Source organism: Odontesthes bonariensis, chromosome 19, assembly GCF_027942865.1.
Source record: "Odontesthes bonariensis isolate fOdoBon6 chromosome 19, fOdoBon6.hap1, whole genome shotgun sequence".
NCBI lineage: Eukaryota > Metazoa > Chordata > Actinopteri > Atheriniformes > Atherinopsidae > Odontesthes > Odontesthes bonariensis.
Window position 1 is genome coordinate 6,826,100 of NC_134524.1, and position 16,666 is coordinate 6,842,765.

At 45.9% G+C, this 16,666-nt stretch overlaps 1 protein-coding gene across 2 annotated transcripts; it reads left to right on the plus strand.

Annotated features, from left to right (window-relative positions):
- The first annotated feature begins 3,517 nt into the window (after positions 1-3,517).
- On the plus strand, positions 3,518-16,101 carry LOC142369336 (uncharacterized). 2 transcript variants are annotated; one of them, XM_075451669.1, is made up of 3 exons: positions 3,518-3,737; positions 4,831-5,655; positions 9,609-16,101. In XM_075451669.1, the coding sequence occupies exons 1-3, from the start codon at positions 3,689-3,691 to the stop codon at positions 15,908-15,910; spliced, it is 7,176 nt and encodes a 2,391-aa protein (XP_075307784.1). In that variant the 5' UTR covers positions 3,518-3,688; the 3' UTR covers positions 15,911-16,101. The 2 variants fall into 2 exon arrangements, with proteins under 2 accessions (XP_075307784.1, XP_075307786.1); XM_075451671.1 differs by having other exon boundaries at positions 4,879-5,655.
- The last annotated feature ends 565 nt before the right edge of the window (positions 16,102-16,666 follow it).

Genomic DNA, 16,666 nt, shown 5'->3' on the forward strand with positions numbered 1-16,666 from the left:
AAACACATTAAGAGTGACAACTCAGTGACGAGCCTCCATTACTTACAAACAATTTTCTCTTTCATTTGCTTCTACGATGTTTTATTTCCATCGGTTGTGCTCTGAACGTGATCATAAAATAAAGTTTAATTTCCCTCAGAGAATCTGAATCTGATTCAAAATGTGAGTCCAGGCAGTGAATTGACTAAACTACCGTCCCAACTCACTGCAGCTGTAATATTGCACTCTATTTTCCCCCATTTCCACTCTTGACTGACTGGTTAATTTCAGGGGGCAAACTAATCTGCAAAGGCCAATGGAAATTTAGATGGTGGTTTCAAAGGAGCAGTTGAGTTTTTAATTCAACATATGGAGTCTTTTAGGTGGACAGCCTCTTGTTTGTATTTGCTGCTGCTGCTGCAGGGAGTTCAGCAAAAGTAACTCAGCTGACATTTACCTCAGACCTCAGGACGCTCTGCTCGGGTTAATGATGCCAAATCAATACGACCGATTCAGTCCTTTCCATAAACAGAGTTTGTTTTTATCCCTTCTGACTGCTGCTGCTGGAGGAAAGGGTGAATCATAAGGAGCATGATCTAATGTGTGTGTGTGTGTTTTCATGGTAGTCGCTGGACACCAGAACATGTTGTACCATGCATGTAGCCAGGGACGCACCGCGGCCAAGGTGCAGCGACATGAGGCAGCTCTGAGTCCAGGGTTAATGAAAACTTACTGGCTCTGCGCACAATCCGCAATTATTAAGGAATAAATGTTTCTTTCATTATCCTTTTTTTGCAACTGTGTTGATTTAGTTTCTGTTTTCGCTCTCCACAGAAAAGTTGAGGAGTGTGTCAAAGTAAACGATGTGTTAAAAGACTAATGAACCATTCGGGTCTCACAGTTCTGTCCGTTTAGTAGCCTTCTGGACGTTTTGATCATATCACAAGGCCTTGATCAGAAGATGTTGTCTTAGACTACTGGGATTATCTAATATATTCACATGTTAAATTGTTTTTATTTCAAGCATAACGAACATAACGGGTCTCCATTTACCCAGAGTTTTAGGTTCTGGGGAGTTGGCAATACATCAAAATGGAAAGTCTAACAATGAAAAATACTGAGGAACATGCAGTTTATTTAGATGCTTCTGTAAACCTGATAAAAGATGATCTTCCTCATTTGACAGTGTTTCTTTAACCCACAGCGCTTAGTGTACGTTCAGTGGCATGCACAGACATTTTGAAGGACAGGGGCGGAATGAAAAAAAACAGGCACATATAGAGCGTCCTCACCACTGTAGAGGGCACTTTAGACATGTTTTATATGTTATACAAATGACACATTATATAGCCTTAAAACAGACTAACTAGACAGATTACTCGGGTTAGTTTGATGTTAGCATCAGCATCCATGAGAACTGTGTGGATTTCAACGTTGGAGGGCACTTTAGCACGCATTTTTGCCTCCCAATAGGACATTTTAGCGAGTTTTGGCTCCCATGAGGACACTTGAGGGCACTTTAGCACATGTTTTGGCTCAGAGAGGGCACTTTAGCACACGTTTTGGTTCAGAGAGGGCACTTTAGCACAAGTTTTAGCTCAGAGAGGGCACTTTAGAACACGTTTTGGTTCAGAGAGGGCACTTTAGCACACGTTTTGGCTCAGAGAGGGCACTTTAGCACACGTTTTGGCTCAGAGAGGGCACTTTAGCACACGTTTTGGTTCAGAGAGGGCACTTTAGCACACGTTTTGGCTCAGAGAGGGCACTTTAGCACACGTTTTGGCTCAGAGAGGGCACTTTAGCACAAGTTTTAGCTCAGAGAGGGCACTTTAGAACACGTTTTGGCTCCCAATAGGACATTTTAGCGAGTTTTGGCTCCCAAGAGGGCACTTGAGGGCACTTTAGCACATGTTTTGGTTCAGAGAGGGCACTTTAGCACAAGTCTTAGCTCAGAGAGGGCACTTTAGAACACGTTTTGGCTCCCAATAGGACATTTTAGCGAGTTTTGGCTCCCAAGAGGGCACTTGAGGGCACTTTAGCACATGTTTTGGCTCAGAGAGGGCACTTTAACACACATTTTGGTTCAGAGAGGGCACTTTAGCACAAGTCTTAGCTCAGAGAGGGCACTTTAGCACACGTTTTGGCTCCCAATAGGACATTTTAGCGAGTTTTGGCTCCCATAAGGACACTTTAACACAGGTTTTGGTTCAGAGAGGACACTTTAGCACACATTTTGGCTCAGAGAGGGCACTTTAACACAGGTTTTGGTTCAGAGAGGGCACTTTAACACAGGTTTTGGCTCAGAGAGGGCACTTTAGCAAACGTTTTGGCTCAGAGAGGGCACTTTAGCACACATTTTTGCTCAGACAGGGCTAAAGTGTACATTTATCTTCTATCTGCCAGTTTTTTGTCTGTTTGCATGTTTTCTTAAACAGCAGTACCGTGGGCTCCTGAGCGTGTCAGTAAGGCGAAGTTGTCTCACGCTTGTGAGTGGAGGAAGCAGAAGTTCCACACATTAACCACAGGGCAGCATTCGTCAGTAAGGAACTACTCAGCTTTTATAAAAAAGATATGCACATGTATGTGCAACAAGACGTGCATGTGTCTGTGCAGCACGCACATGTTTGATGTTAGGATCAGCATCCATGAGAACTGTGTGGATTTCAACGTTGGAGGGCACTTTAGCACGCATTGTTGCCTCCCAATAGGAGATTTTAGCAAGTTTTGGCTCAGAGAGGGCACTTTAACACAGGTTTTGGCTCAGAGAGGGCACTTTAGCACACGTTTTGGCTCCCAAGAGGGCACTTGAGGGCACTTTTAACACACGTTTTGGCTCAGAGAGGGCACTTTAACACACGTTTGGGCTCAGAGAGGGCATTTTAGGGCACTTTTAACACATGTTTTGGCTCAGAGAGGGCACTTTAGCACACGTTTTGGCTCCCAAGAGGGCACTTGAGGGCACTTTTAACACACGTTTTGGCTCAGAGAGGGCACTTTAACACACGTTTGGGCTCAGAGAGGGCATTTTAGGGCACTTTTAACACATGTTTTGGCTCAGAGAGGGCACTTTAGCACACGTTTTGGCTCAGAGAGGGCACTACCTAAAGTGCCCTCTCTAAAGTGTACATTTATCTTCTATCTGCCAGTTTTTTGTCTGTTTGCATGTTTTCTTAAACAGCAGTACCGTGGGCTCCTGAACGTGTCAGTAAGGCGAAGTTGTCTCACGCTTGTGAGTGGAGGAAGCATAAGTTCCACACATTAACCACAGGGCAGCATCCGTCAGTAAGGAACTACTCAGCTTTTATAAAAAGATATGCACATGTATGTGCAACAGGATGTGCATGTGTCTGTGCAGCACGTACACACATGAATGAATCTTTGCACGAGTGATGCATGCATGTGTGCAGCAGGTTGTTTCTTCTTGTTGTGCTCGCAGGCATGTTTGACAGTTTCATGAGAGCTCGTTGTGCCACCCTCTAACTTCCTGTCATCTTGAACGAGAGCGTGTTAGAAAACCACACGCGGGTCACGTGACAGAGCCAGTCAGCGCCTTTCTACGTTCAGTTTGAGCCGCGCAAAGCAACATTTCGGATCAATTGATCACTGCTTATGTGTCACAATGACCATGAAGAAATACTTCCTGTAAAAGATACACAGGAACTGTAAAAGGGGGAAGTGAAATAGGAGGAAGTAGGTGGACGTAGGGGTGATGGAGGCGACAGATGAGAACTGCAGTCCAGCCACAGAGGCAGATGGTGGTGAGTTCAATGCAGATTTTTCCTGTTTAAATGCTGCAACTTGACTAAATGTTTGTACAGAGTTACATTAGTGTAGGTAATGTTTAAGTCTTAACTCCTGGTTGGAGTTTAATTGAAAAGTATTTTAAGATAAATGTATAATTTACCAACAAAGTCTAACTATACTCTCAAGAGGGAACTTTAGCACACGTTTTGGCTCCCAAGAGGGCACTTTAGCACACGTTTTGGCTCAGAAAGGGCACTTTAGCACACGTTTTGGCTCAGAGAGGGCACTTTAGCACACGTTTTGGTTCAGAGGGCACTTTAGCACACATTTTGGCTCCCAAGAGGGCACTTTAGCACACGTTTTGGCTCAGAGAGGGCACTTTAGCACACGTTTTGGCTCAGAGAGGGCACTTTAGCACACGTTTTGGCTCCAGAGAGGACATTTTAGCACGTATTTTGGCTCCCGAGAGGGCACTTTAGCACACGTTTTGGCTCAGAGAGGGCACTTTAGCACACGTTTTGGCTCAGAGAGGGCACTTTAGCACACGTTTTGGTTCAGAGGGCACTTTAGCACACATTTTGGCTCCCAAGAGGGCACTTTAGCACACGTTTTGGCTCAGAGAGGGCACTTTAGCACACGTTTTGGCTCCAGAGAGGACATTTTAGCACGTATTTTGGCTCCCGAGAGGGCACTTTAGCACACGTTTTGGCTCAGAGAGGACACTTTAGCACGTATTTTGGCTCCTGAGAGGGCACTTTAGCACACGTTTTGGCTCCAGAGAGGGCACTTTAGCACACGTTTTGGCTCAGAGAGGACACTTTAGCACACGTTTTGGCTCCCAAGAGGGCACTTTAGCACACGTTTTGGCTCCAGAGAGGGCACTTTAGCACACGTTTTGGCTCCCATGGAGGCACTTTAGCATGCATTTTTGCCTCCCAATAGGACATTTTAGCGAGTTTTGGCTCCCAAGAGGGCACTTTAACACACGTTTAACAAAGTCTAACTATACTGTTGAAGATGTTAAACAACGGAAGAGAGCGTTTCAGCTGGAAACTGATGGCTTGATTTCTGACTGCTGTCACATTTCTGTGTTTCTGTGTCATGCAGCTTATCCGGTGCGATGTACTGAGGAAGTACTTCTCCCTTTCTTCACAGATGAGAGTCTGCAGGCCGCCATGGACTCACAGCGCCCCCCCATCTCCCCCAGCATCCCTCCTGCTGTCTCAGAACTCAGACTGGTCCTCCTGGGCAGGAAAGGAACTGGCAAGAGCGCGGCAGGCAACACGATACTGGGAGGAGCGGGAGGGTTCGAGAGCGGGAAGCCCACGGAGGAATGTGTGAAAAGGCGAGCTGACGTCTCAGGGAGAAAAGTCACGGTGGTGGACACACCTGGGTGGGAGTGGTACTACCCGCTGAACAGCACCCCCAACTGGGTGAGGAGAGAAACTCTGAGGAGCGTGTCGCTTTGTCCTCCTGGGCCTCACGCTGTGCTGCTGGTGGTGAGGTCCTGCGCTTCTGTGACGGACGACTACATCACAGAGATGGAGGAGCACCTGGAGCCTCTGGGAAAAGACGTGTGGGAGCACACCTTGGTGCTGTTCACCAGGGGGGACGAACTGGGCCTGGGAACCATGGAGCAGCGAATCCTGACCAGCGGCTCGGGACTCCAGAGTCTCCTCCAGAAGTGTGGCAACCGATACCATGTTGTGAACAACCGCAGCAAAGGAGACGGAGTACAGGTTAAAGCACTGATGAGGAAACTGGAGGAGATGGTGGAGGGAAAGGGCAACGGAAACAGTCATTTAGGGTTGGACGGCGCTGTTCTGTCGGGTTTGGAGGCGGATGGAAAGAGGAGAGCCAGGGAGAGGAGGAAGAAGCAGAGGCAGATGGAGGCGCAGATGCAGAGAGGGACGCTGAGAGCTGCTCTCATGAGTGAGTACATGAAAACTTTTCAGTTCACGAGAAGGCTCTGAGGAAAAACGTGTTAAACTCCAAGAGCAGCACATCACATAATCAATATTTTATAATGTCGTAAAACTAGGGCTTGGCGAGTTAACTCGTTATTATCGCGTTAACTCGTTAATTATTTAATGTCGATAAATATTTTATCGCGCATTAACGCAGGTTTTATTTTATTCATTTATTTATTTTTTAAATTTTGGGGGGCTTTTGTGCCTTTAATGGATAGGAAAGTTCAGAGAGACAGGAAGCAGGGGGCAGAGAGAGGGGGAACTACACGCAGCACAGCGAGGACTATAGCCTCTTGTACATGGGGCGCCTGCTCAACCCACTAAGCCACGGACCACCCCTGTTTTATTATTTATTTTATTATTGTAAAAGTCTGTTGCTCACAGGCTTTTATTCTGTAAAAGTCTGTTGCTGTCTGCTGCGGAACAGGAAAAGAAAGTAATCGGCGGATCCACCAAACATGGAGAAGGGTACGGAACTTTTACTCGGCCATTTTCATTTCAAAGTTCTTCCAGACGGCGGAGTCGACAGAACCAAAGTCATCTGTAAACACTGCCAAGTTGAATTGTCTTCTCAGCGTAGTAGTTCCAGTCTAAAATATCACTTAAAGGCAAAACACACAACTGATAGCAGCAAGTCATTCAAGGAAACAGACAGTGGAGCGAGGCTTCTACATAAAAACTACAGAAAGATGCTGATGTTAAAAGTGTGTTTGCACAACAAATGTTATGGCACTTTCATTCATATGGCAGCACATTTAAAATAAAACTAAATGCTAAAAGCTATACACTACTTTTGGATTCATTTTTGGATTCTGCGTACAAATGTGATTAATCGTGATTAATCAGGAAAATCATGTGATTAATTGTTGCCCAGCGCTACTTAAAACTGAAATAATCCTGAATGTCACTTAAAGATCTTGTGTGCTGTTGGGTTTCTCCTTGTTCATTAGCAGCGCCTCAACTGTGAAGCCAAACTCGGTAACGTTGGGCTCTATAGGTGAGAAACACAAATACAATGAGCTTCCTCATCTGGGATAGGAAAAACTTAAATCAATAACCACATAAAAATGACTAATAATGAGTCAGTACAACAGTTAATTCAACAGCTGGCCTCTTCAATCCGACTGTGACAGGCTTGGAAACCTTTGGAAAATCTGTCGACCTGTTGTCGTGTTATTCATTCACAACCAGCACATGGAGTTTCACTCAGCTGTGCACTGCTTGTTGTATGCATGGTCTGATTTACAGTAAAGTTCACTTTGACTTTGAATGCGTATTGAAAGCACTTGTGCAAACTAAAGGTGCAACACAGAGTGTCTTCAATGCTTTTTCAATTGTTCGGCCTGCTCCTATTATTCCTGTAGTGTTGTCTGGCTTAAGGGTGGAGAAAGGTGGTGAGTAGGCAGCCTCAGCGGTCCTTTGAGGTGAGCATTTTGTTAAAAGTTGGTAATAATGTGGAGAAGTCAACTCTTAAGCACCCAGAGCCAGAAATCCAACAGCCTTTGTACAAAATGCTAAACTAAATACCACCTGGTTTCACCCTATGAGAGGGCTTGAAAACTATTATTTTTCAATCGTTCCGTTCCGAACAGTTCAGGCATGTTTAACGTTTTCGTTCTTGCGTTCCGCCACCAATATATCGTTCCTGAACCGGTTCGGAACGTAAAATATCGTTCGTTCTCATCGTTCCGGCAGTGTTTGGCGGGCCTATCAAGTCTACGTGTGTGGACTTTACCTTAGAATAGACGTACTCATTAGTATTTGCCCTCGATTTACACCGTAGCTCTATGTTCAAAAATAATAAATCACCGGCAGCATCCAAAAACATTCAGATGGGCTAAAGCTGCGTCGACGTCACTTCCTTGATCTGGGAGCTTCAATGTAAGATGAGGGTTGATCTACTACTGTAGACAACAAAGTAAATGCTATATTCTACATGTTTTTTTTATGAATTTTTATGTTGTAGAGATGTGAAGTTATTTTATCAATGGAGAAATTGAGCAGCCTTGCTTTGTTGTCTACAGTAGTAGATCAACCCTCATCTTACTTTGAAGCTCCCAGATCAAGGAAGTAACGTCGACGCAGCTTTAGCAGCAGAGAAGCTATCAGGCTTGTGTTGATAATAATAAACTCCTGGACTATGTATAAACTTCAAAATGCATTGGTTTGTGAGTACAGACCATATTTGTACTACTGTAGAAGTTTGGTGTCATGGCATGTGATTTTAGTGTGGTAATTTTGGAGATACTGCCAGGGTCCGTTAGCGCTTGTACTAAGCTATTCGGGATAACTCAGTAACTCAGCTGATGTTCAGTCAATATCGAAAAAACTGCGGGTGGGCTACTTGGCTGGTTCAAATGACCCTTGGGTGAATCTACTCCGAACCATCACTTTAACTAGTGAATAACTAGTGGATAACTAGTGGATAACTAGACTAAGTAGTGGATAAAGGAAGTGATTCGTGACAGTTGCCTGCATTGAGCCTAGTGGGCAGCGAAGTGAACGCACAACCGGAAGTAGTCTTTTTTTTTTTCCCCTGATAAAGGCTACGCTTTTGTGAAATTTTATAAAATATATAGAGAACAAAAAAAAAAAAACGTTATTAACCGGTTTTGTGGATTTCAGAATAACGTTTCTGTTCCAGAACAGTTGAAGACCATTTCGTTTTCGTTTTCGTTTTCGTTTTCGTTTTCGTTTTCGTTTTCGTTTCCGTTTCCGTTCCTCGTAAAAATTCTGTTCGTTTTCGGTTTTCGTTTTCGTTCCTTGAACCGGTTCGGAGCCCTGCCCTATGATGACATCAGCTCCCCCAAACACTAACCCTGTGTCGTGGGTCTGAACAAAGGAACAAACAACATAAACTTTGACGAAAGAAACAACGTTTAAACATGCTCAAAACTCAATAAAGGAAACTTGGTAAACCCGTGAATGTAATCCCACTGAATAGCTTTGATGGTTACTGGAACGTCATGCCAACACAAACAAACCCGAGACAGTAAGTGGAGCGGTGTCGCAATAGCAATGGGAAACGACAGCTAAATAGCAAATTTAACATAAAGATTGAATGTAAGGGTGAAGAGATGAGTTCTCACCTGCTTTGTCCCAAACTCGTTGCATAATGTGTGAAGACAGCAACACAAATAAGCACAAATAACTTGTTTTAGTGTTGAAAGGACTTACAATCAGGAGCTGCTCGTGTTTTATTTGACCTATTCTTTTGTATAGCTAAGACTAGTTTAAATAAATTAGCCATTTTTAAGGCCTAAGCCTGACAAATCATGAGTGACAACAAGGAAAAAAAAAAAAAAAAAAAAAGGAAAGTGTCGGGTTGGATGGGGCTCAAACTGAATTAAGGAATTAAATTCCAGGTGCCAACCTGGATGGGTCACATGCAGAAGAGTAATTTCGTGTTCTTCTTCATTCCAATAAAGTCTTAAATTAACTTAAAGATTATACCTTAACATGGTAAAAGTCAACACATTCTCACACCAGGATGATAAGAGTCGTATGCTGAGCAAATTTTAAAGGCATGACTTTCTTTTCTTTGGCAAAAAGTCCACATTTAGAGGTTGGAGGGGATGAAGGAAGGTTCTAAACAGCTAAATACTAAGTTGGAGAGTCAAGACCAGGTCCCATTCTGACAACCCGTGCCTTCAAATATATTTACGTTATGATGTGATCATAATATTCTCTGTAAGTCTGTTTCTTTATTCTTTCGCTGGCTTTATAAATCTTACAAACTACTTGGTTGAGATTGGTTTTGAAACGAGGAGATTTAGGTTTGAAAAGCATTGAAAATGTATTAAAATTGAACCTCAAAAAATATTTCATTTTCAGTTGCGTAACCATTGAGGCTGGGTCAGACTTTATTACCACTGATGTCACGATGATTAAAAGCTGTGACCTTCTCCTTGCCAGGTGATGGACCCCAGGGTTCGGACTTAGACGCGCACCATTCCTTCTCCAAGGCTCCCCGGCGGCTTCCCGAGGTCAGACTGGTTCTTCTGGGCGAGCGAGAAACTGGAAAGAGCTCTGCTGGGAACGCCATCCTTGGAAAAAAAATGGGCCTCTTCCAATCGGGGACGGTAACCGAGGAGTGCGTCCGTCAACAGGCCGAGGTGGCCATGCGGCTCGTGACCCTGGTGGACACACCGGGCTGGGAGGGAGCAGGGACCGGGGCCACACCGGAGAGAGTGAAGAGGGAGATGGTCTGTAGTGTCACCCTGTGCCCCCCTGGGCCTCACGCCCTCCTGCTGACGCTGAGGGTGGACACTCTGGTGAGGGTCGGACACATCAGGGAGCATCTGGAGCTCCTGGGAGAGGGCGTCTGGAGATACACCATCTTGCTGTTCACCCACAGCGATCAGCTTCGAGAGGGGGTGGACATTGAGCAGCACATCCAGAGCGGAGGCAGGGAGCTGCAGTGGCTGCTGGAGAAGTGCAGGGGCAGGTACCACGTCATCAGCGGTGGAGATGGAAGAGGCGGAGGCGCCACCAAGGTCACGGAACTCCTGGAGAAAGTGGAAAAGATGGCGACGATGAACCGGTGCGAAGCTTTCTCCAGTTTGGTTCAAGAGGTCAGGGACCTGAGCCGACAAAGGAACGAAAAGTTCAGCCAGCGCCTGAAGGAGATCGGAGATAAGATGCTCCGTCAGGAGGCGGAGCTGAAGAAAATGAGAGACCGGGAGATGAAGAGCATCAGGTGGTTCTTCGACAGGAAGAAGAAGGTGAAATCGCCGGGGAAGGCCGACATTCAAAGGGAGGAAGAGGAGGATGAGGACAGGAGGGTCGGCGAAACGAAGAACGACATCGGCGAGCTGGAAGAGAGGATACGGTGGCTGACGGAGGAGAGAGAGAAAGAGATTCAGGATCTGAGTCTGGAAAATCAGAGAATCCGTGTGGCGTTGAACCAAAATCAGCAAGAACGGCACGAGGCGACGCTGAACCTGGAGCTCAAAGAGAGAGAAATCGAGGAGCTGAAAGAGAGAACCGACGAGCAACAGCTGAAGCTTCTGGATCTCGAGCACGTTTGCGTGGAATCTGAACGCGAGAGGAGACAGAGGGAGGATGTGTTCAGGCTGCAGACACAAGAATGGAGGAAAAAACTGCTGATGTTGGAGGAAACTGTAGAGCTGCTGAAGAGGGAGAAAGCAGAGCGCATCCGAGAGCTCGAACGTCTAAAAGTGGAGCTGGAGCAGACGAAAATGCACAATGAGAGATCTCTCGAGAGAAAAGAAGAAGAAAAAAACAGGGAGATGGAAGAGAGGGAGGAAAAACTGAAAAGAGAGATGGAAATCAGCCTGCTGGAAAGAGACGAACAGCGGGAGGAGCTTCTCCGTGATGCGAAACAACGGGAAAAGGACATGGAGAATAGATCTGAAGAGATCAAACAGCAGCATGAAAAAGAGATGGAGAGAAAAGTGCAGGAGAAAGAAACCCAAATAAAAGAGCATCAAGAGGAGATGGTGAGAAAAATCTCACAACAAAAGCAAGAAAGCGATAAGTTGCTGAAAGAAAAAGCCAACGAGTTGGAAAGACTCAAAGAAAAGCACGAGGACGATAAAAAGAAGACGCAGAGGCAGATTACTGAGCTGAAGGAGCAGTTTGCAAAAGAAAGGAAGGAACACCTTCAAGAGAAGAAGAGAGAGATGGCAGAGCTGGAGCACAGGTTTATTACGCAAATGGAAGCTAAAGAGCTGGAACAGGAAAAAGACAAAGAGACGATTCGACTGAATAACAAAAAAGAGGCTGAGAAACTAATTCAAGACAAAGAAAAAGAGACGGAGGCTTTAAAAGTGAAGCATGGGGTGGAGATGACAGCAAAACTAGATGAAATGGTGAAACTGATGGAGGCAAAGGAAGCTGAACACCAGGAGGAAGTTGATAAGATCGTCAAACGAGACAAAGAGGACGCTGAAAAGGTCAGGCGACAGTTCACCGAAGAAGTGAGAAACTTGGAGAAAGAAAGACAAAGAGAGGCGGAAGAGCTGAAACAGCGGCTCGCCACCGAAAAGGACGAGCAACTGCAGGAAAAACTCCAACAGATAAGAGAGTTGGAGCAAAAGTACTCTGCCCTCAGGGAGGAGATAAGACTGGAAGAGGCGGACATGTCGGAGAGACTGCAACAGAGAGACAGAGAGACAGAAGAGCTGAGGTGTCAGCTGAAGAATGAGAGAGACCACAGAGACAAAGATCGAGTGAGACACAAGGAGGAGATCAAAGAAAAGGTGGAGGAAAAGGACGGAGAGATGGAGGAGATGAGGCTGAGTGTCAAAGATATGAAGGAGAAAATGAAACGAAAGGAAGAAAAAGAGAAAGATTATTTAAATAAGATGAAAGCAATGGAGCAACAGCTGGAAGAGAAGGAAAAGAAAATTAAGGAGATGAAGGAAGAGCTGAAGAGAAAGGAGGAGAAAGAAACTCTTTATCTGGATAATAAAACAGATGTGGAGCAACAGCTGGAAGAAAAAGAGAAAGAAATCAAGGAAATGAAGGAAGAGCTGCAGAGAAAGGAGGAAAAGGAAAAAGATTATTTAAATAAGAAGAAAGCAATGGAGCAACAGCTGGAGGAAAAAGAGAAAGAAATCAAAGAAAAGAAGGAAGAGCTGCAGAGAAAGGAGGAGAAAGAGAAAGATTATTTAAATAAGAAGAAAGCAATGGAGCAACAGCTGGAAGAAAAAGAGAAAGAAATTGAGGAGATGAAATCAAATATAAAGGAGATGAAGGAAGATCTGCAGAGAAAGGAGGAGAAAGAAAAAGATTATTTAAATAAGAAGAAAGCAATGGAGCAACAGCTGGAGGAAAAAGAGAAAGAAATCAAGGAAACGAAGGAAGAGCTGCAGAGAAAGGAGGAGAAAGAAACTCTTTATCTGGATAATAAAACAGATGTGGAGCAACAGCTGGAAGAGAAGGAAAAGACAATTAAGGAGATGAAGGAAGAGCTGCAGAGAAAGGAGGAGAAAGAAAAAGATTATTTAAATAAGATGAAAGCAATGGAGCAACAGCTGGAGGAAAAAGAGAAAGAAATCAAGGAAACGAAGGAAGAGCTGCAGAGAAAGGAGGAGAAAGAAACTTTTTATCAGGATTATAAAACAGATGTGGAGCAACAGCTGGAGGAAAAAGAGAAAGAAATCAAAGAAAAGAAGGAAGAGCTGCAGAGAAAGGAGGAGAAAGAGAAAGATTATTTAAATAAGAAGAAAGCAATGGAGCAACAGCTGGAAGAGAAGGAAAAGAAAATGAAGGAGATGAAGGAAGAGCTACAGAGAAAGGAGGAGAAAGAAACTCTTTATCTGGATTATAAAACAGATGTGGAGCAACAGCTGGAAGAGAAGGAAAAGAAAATGAAGGAGATGAAGGAAGAGCTGCAGAGAAAGGAGGAGAAAGAAACTCTTTATCTGGATTATAAAACAGATGTGGAGCAACAGCTGGAGGAAAAAGAAAGGGAAACAGAAGCAGCGAATGAACGATTAAAAGAGCTCGAGCAACAACTGCGGCAGACAAAAGAGGAAAAAGAAAAGGACAACTTAGACTGCAAGAAGAAGATGCAGCAAATTCTGGAGGAAAAGGGCAGAGAAGTGGAAAAGTTAAAGACGCACATCAGGGACGTGGATGAAATCCTGCAGAGGAAAGAAGAAGAGCGAGGGGAAATCATCCTGAACCAAAAGAAAGAGGCAGAGCAGCGACTCCGGGACGCAGAGAGAGAGATGGAGGAGATGGAGAAAAAAGTGAGGGAAAAGGAGGCCGAGGTCGAAAGTGTGAAACAGCAGGTCGAGTCCAGGGAGAAAAAATGGAGGGAAGAGCTGAAGAAGAAAGAGGAGAGAGGAGCGAGCGAGATGAACAAGCTGATAGAAATCATTGACAAGAAAAGCAAAGAAATAACACGAGCGCAGAGTCTACTCGCACAGAGAGACGGCGAGATTCAGGAGGCGAAAAGGCTCCTAAAGGAAGTGGAGGAGCTGAGAGAAAGCAACGAAAACAGGAGCATCAGTTTGGCTGAGCTGCAGAAGGAAAGAGAGGCCGAAATGATGGGAAAACTGCAGCAGAGAGACGGAGAACTCCAGCACCTGCAGCAAAGAGAGCGAGAACGCGAGAAGGAGGTCGTCCTGCTGAGACTCACCATCGAGCAAACGAAGTCGGAGCTGAAGGAGCTCGCAGGCAAAATGGAAAAGGAGACGACCAGCATGATCCGGGAGTACGAGACGGAGATCGCCAGAAAAAACCAGGAGATGGAGACGATCGTTGGGGAGAAGGACGAAAGCCGGCGGGAGATTTCAGTCCTCGCGGAGAAATACGAGGAAAGTCAAAAGAGAGTAAAAGACCTGCGGGAGCAAAACGACAAGATGAGGAAAGAGACGGAAAGAGTCAGGATGGAGCGGGAAGAAGAAGTGAGGGAACATCTGCAGAGCATGGAGGCCGCTGTTAGAGAGAGAGGAGAGGAGGTGAGGGCGTTAAAGGAAGCCAATGATGAACTGAAAGTGAGGATGGAAAGGATGGAAGTGAGAGAAGGAGAAGGAGAGAGGAAGATAAACGAGCTGAGAATGAAGACTGATGAGGAGTCCCTGCAGAGGGAAGAAGAGCTGAGTAGAAAGGAAGAAGAGCTGAGCAAAAGAGGACACGACCTCCAGGGAAAGGAGGAGGAACTTGTTGAAAAGGAGGTAAAGTTGGGATTTAAGGAACGAGAGCTTCAAAAACTCCAAGCTGCTCTGGAGACGAGACAAAAAGAGAAAGAGAAGCAGGAGCAGGACGTGGAGCTGCGAGCGCAGAACCTCCGGAAAATGGAGACGGAGCTGGAGGCCTTACTGAGAGCTCTGGAGGGCAAACAGGAGGAGCTGAGCTCCCACGGCCAGGACCTCCAGAGGAAGGTGAGAGGCCTGAAGGATCAGGGCCAGGAGCTGAAGGACAGGGAGTGCTGCCTAAAGGAGGAGGAGCGGGAGCTGCTCAGCTGGAAGTCTGAGCTGCAGATGCAGAACCAGCACGTCAGCTGCACCACGCAGCAGCTGGAGGAGATGCGCCGAGGCATGGCCCTGCTGAAGGAGGAGCTCCAGGCCAAGGAGGGGAGTCTGAGGGAGTCTCTGAGGAGCATGAACACATGGGAGCAGAAGCTCAGAGAGCGAGAGGAGGAGCTCCAGGCCCAGGAGGGGAGTCTGAGGGAGTCTCTGAGGAGCATGAACACATGGGAGCAGAAGCTCAGAGAGCGAGAGGAGGAGCTCCAGGCCCAGGAGGGGAGTCTGAGGGAGCCTCTGAGGAGCATGAACACAGGGGAGCAGAAGCTCAGAGAGCGAGAGGAGGAGCTCCAGGCCCAGGAGGGGAGTCTGAGGGAGCCTCTGAGGAGCATGAACACAGGGGAGCAGAAGCACAGAGAGCGAGAGGAGGAGCTCCACAGGAGAGAGCGAAGAGATGAGAGGGTTTCCGTCCGTCTGCCGGCCGAAATCTCAGCAGATAACTCGCCTTTGATGTACCAGGAGGTCAGCGAGAGCAGGGGAAAGGGAAGAGGGGAAGAGCTAAGGGAGTCAGCTGCAGTGAGCGATAACTGCAGCGTCGAAACGCTGAAAGAAGCAGAAACAGAAACAGAGCAGCCTGAAGGAAACGAGGGCCCCACGGGGAGAGAAATCAGAGCGCTGCTACGTCAGAGTCCTGGAAGATCAAACAGCGTCTCCCCCGGGCTGGATCTGAGGGTGATTGTCCTGGGAGAGACGTGGTCCTCCCGCTCCCCAGCCGGAGTCACCATCCTGGGTGGAGAAGCGTCCGAGGTCGGCGGCTCCAGCTTCAGGCCCTGGAGGGGTCAGATAGCCGGGAGGCGCCTCGCCGTGGCCGAGCCGCTCGGCCTGAGGTGGCGAGACGGAGCCGGTCCGGCTGAGCCGTCGCAGAGGCGGAGCATCGAGGACAGCGCGTCCTGGTGCCGCCCGGGCGCCCACGTGGTGCTCCTGCTCATGCCCGCCTTCCTGACCTGCACGCAGAAGCGCAGGAGGGCCGTGGAGGAGCACGTGGGCCTGCTCGGGGAAGAGATCTGGAGGCGCACGCTGGTGCTTCTCACGTGGGGGGAAACTTTAGGAGAGAGCGCCGAGCAGCACATCCTGAGGAACGGGGAGCTGATGGCGCTCATCCAGAGGTGTGGGGGCAGGTACCACGTGCTGACCAGCAAAAGAAACAACGCCGTGACCGAAGGCTTGTTTGAGAAGATGGAGGACATAGCTGCTGTGAACAGCAGGATGTCGGTGTAGAGACTGAATGCAACGTGTAAAAACTGTGCATTTCCTTTGTTTATGTGAATATATTTGAGTAAATGAGGCAGATGTCTCCATGTCTACAACACATATCAGAGTTTATCTTGTTTTTCCTCTTCTTTGGGCGTCATGTGTAAAACAGGAAGGGCACTGAGTAGTAAACCGGTGCAAAATACACAAACTTTAAAGTATTTAAAGTACTTATAAGTACTAATAAAAAAAGTGTAATAGCTACAGATACTTGAGAATCATGCTTTGAGCTTTTTTTTCATTAAAAATCTTTTAATCTTTTCAATATTGGAATTTATTAAAAGAAAATAGATTTTAAGTTAAAGTTATTTATTTAAAATGTTGTTGAATATATTTTTGTACATTTAAAAACTGTGTTTTCATAATTATCATCGTAACAGTGCACCAAAAGCTTATTTTTTAAATATATCCTAAAGGTTTTGCATATTCAAATTGGATTTTAACGTAATTTTAAGTGCATTTTTTACACTTTAGCACGTAAACTAATAACAAAGTAAAGTGTTAAGTTGCATTTAATACTCATTTTTTTTTAATAGAAATGTGCAAAAGTGATTGAGCGTGCTCAATTCTTTGGGCGTCATGTGTAAAACAGGAAGGGCACTGAGTATCATCCAGGGCATTAACCTGCTTTTTAAACCGGTGCAAAACACGAATAAGTATTTAAAGTACTAATAAATAAAAGTGTAATATCTACAGATACTTGAGAATCATGCTCATGTCACA

What these genes read in the sequence shown, in the direction of transcription:
- LOC142369336 (XM_075451669.1), top strand. Translation starts at nt 3,689, where the DNA reads ATGGAGGCGACAGATGAGAACTGCAGTCCAGCCACAGAGGCAGATGGT. An exon ending in AGCCACAGAGGCAGATGGTG is followed by an intron (nt 3,738 to 4,830) that starts GTGAGTTCAATG and finishes TGTGTCATGCAG; the next exon opens with CTTATCCGGTGCGATGTACT. An exon ending in GCTGAGAGCTGCTCTCATGA is followed by an intron (nt 5,656 to 9,608) that starts GTGAGTACATGA and finishes TCTCCTTGCCAG; the next exon opens with GTGATGGACCCCAGGGTTCG.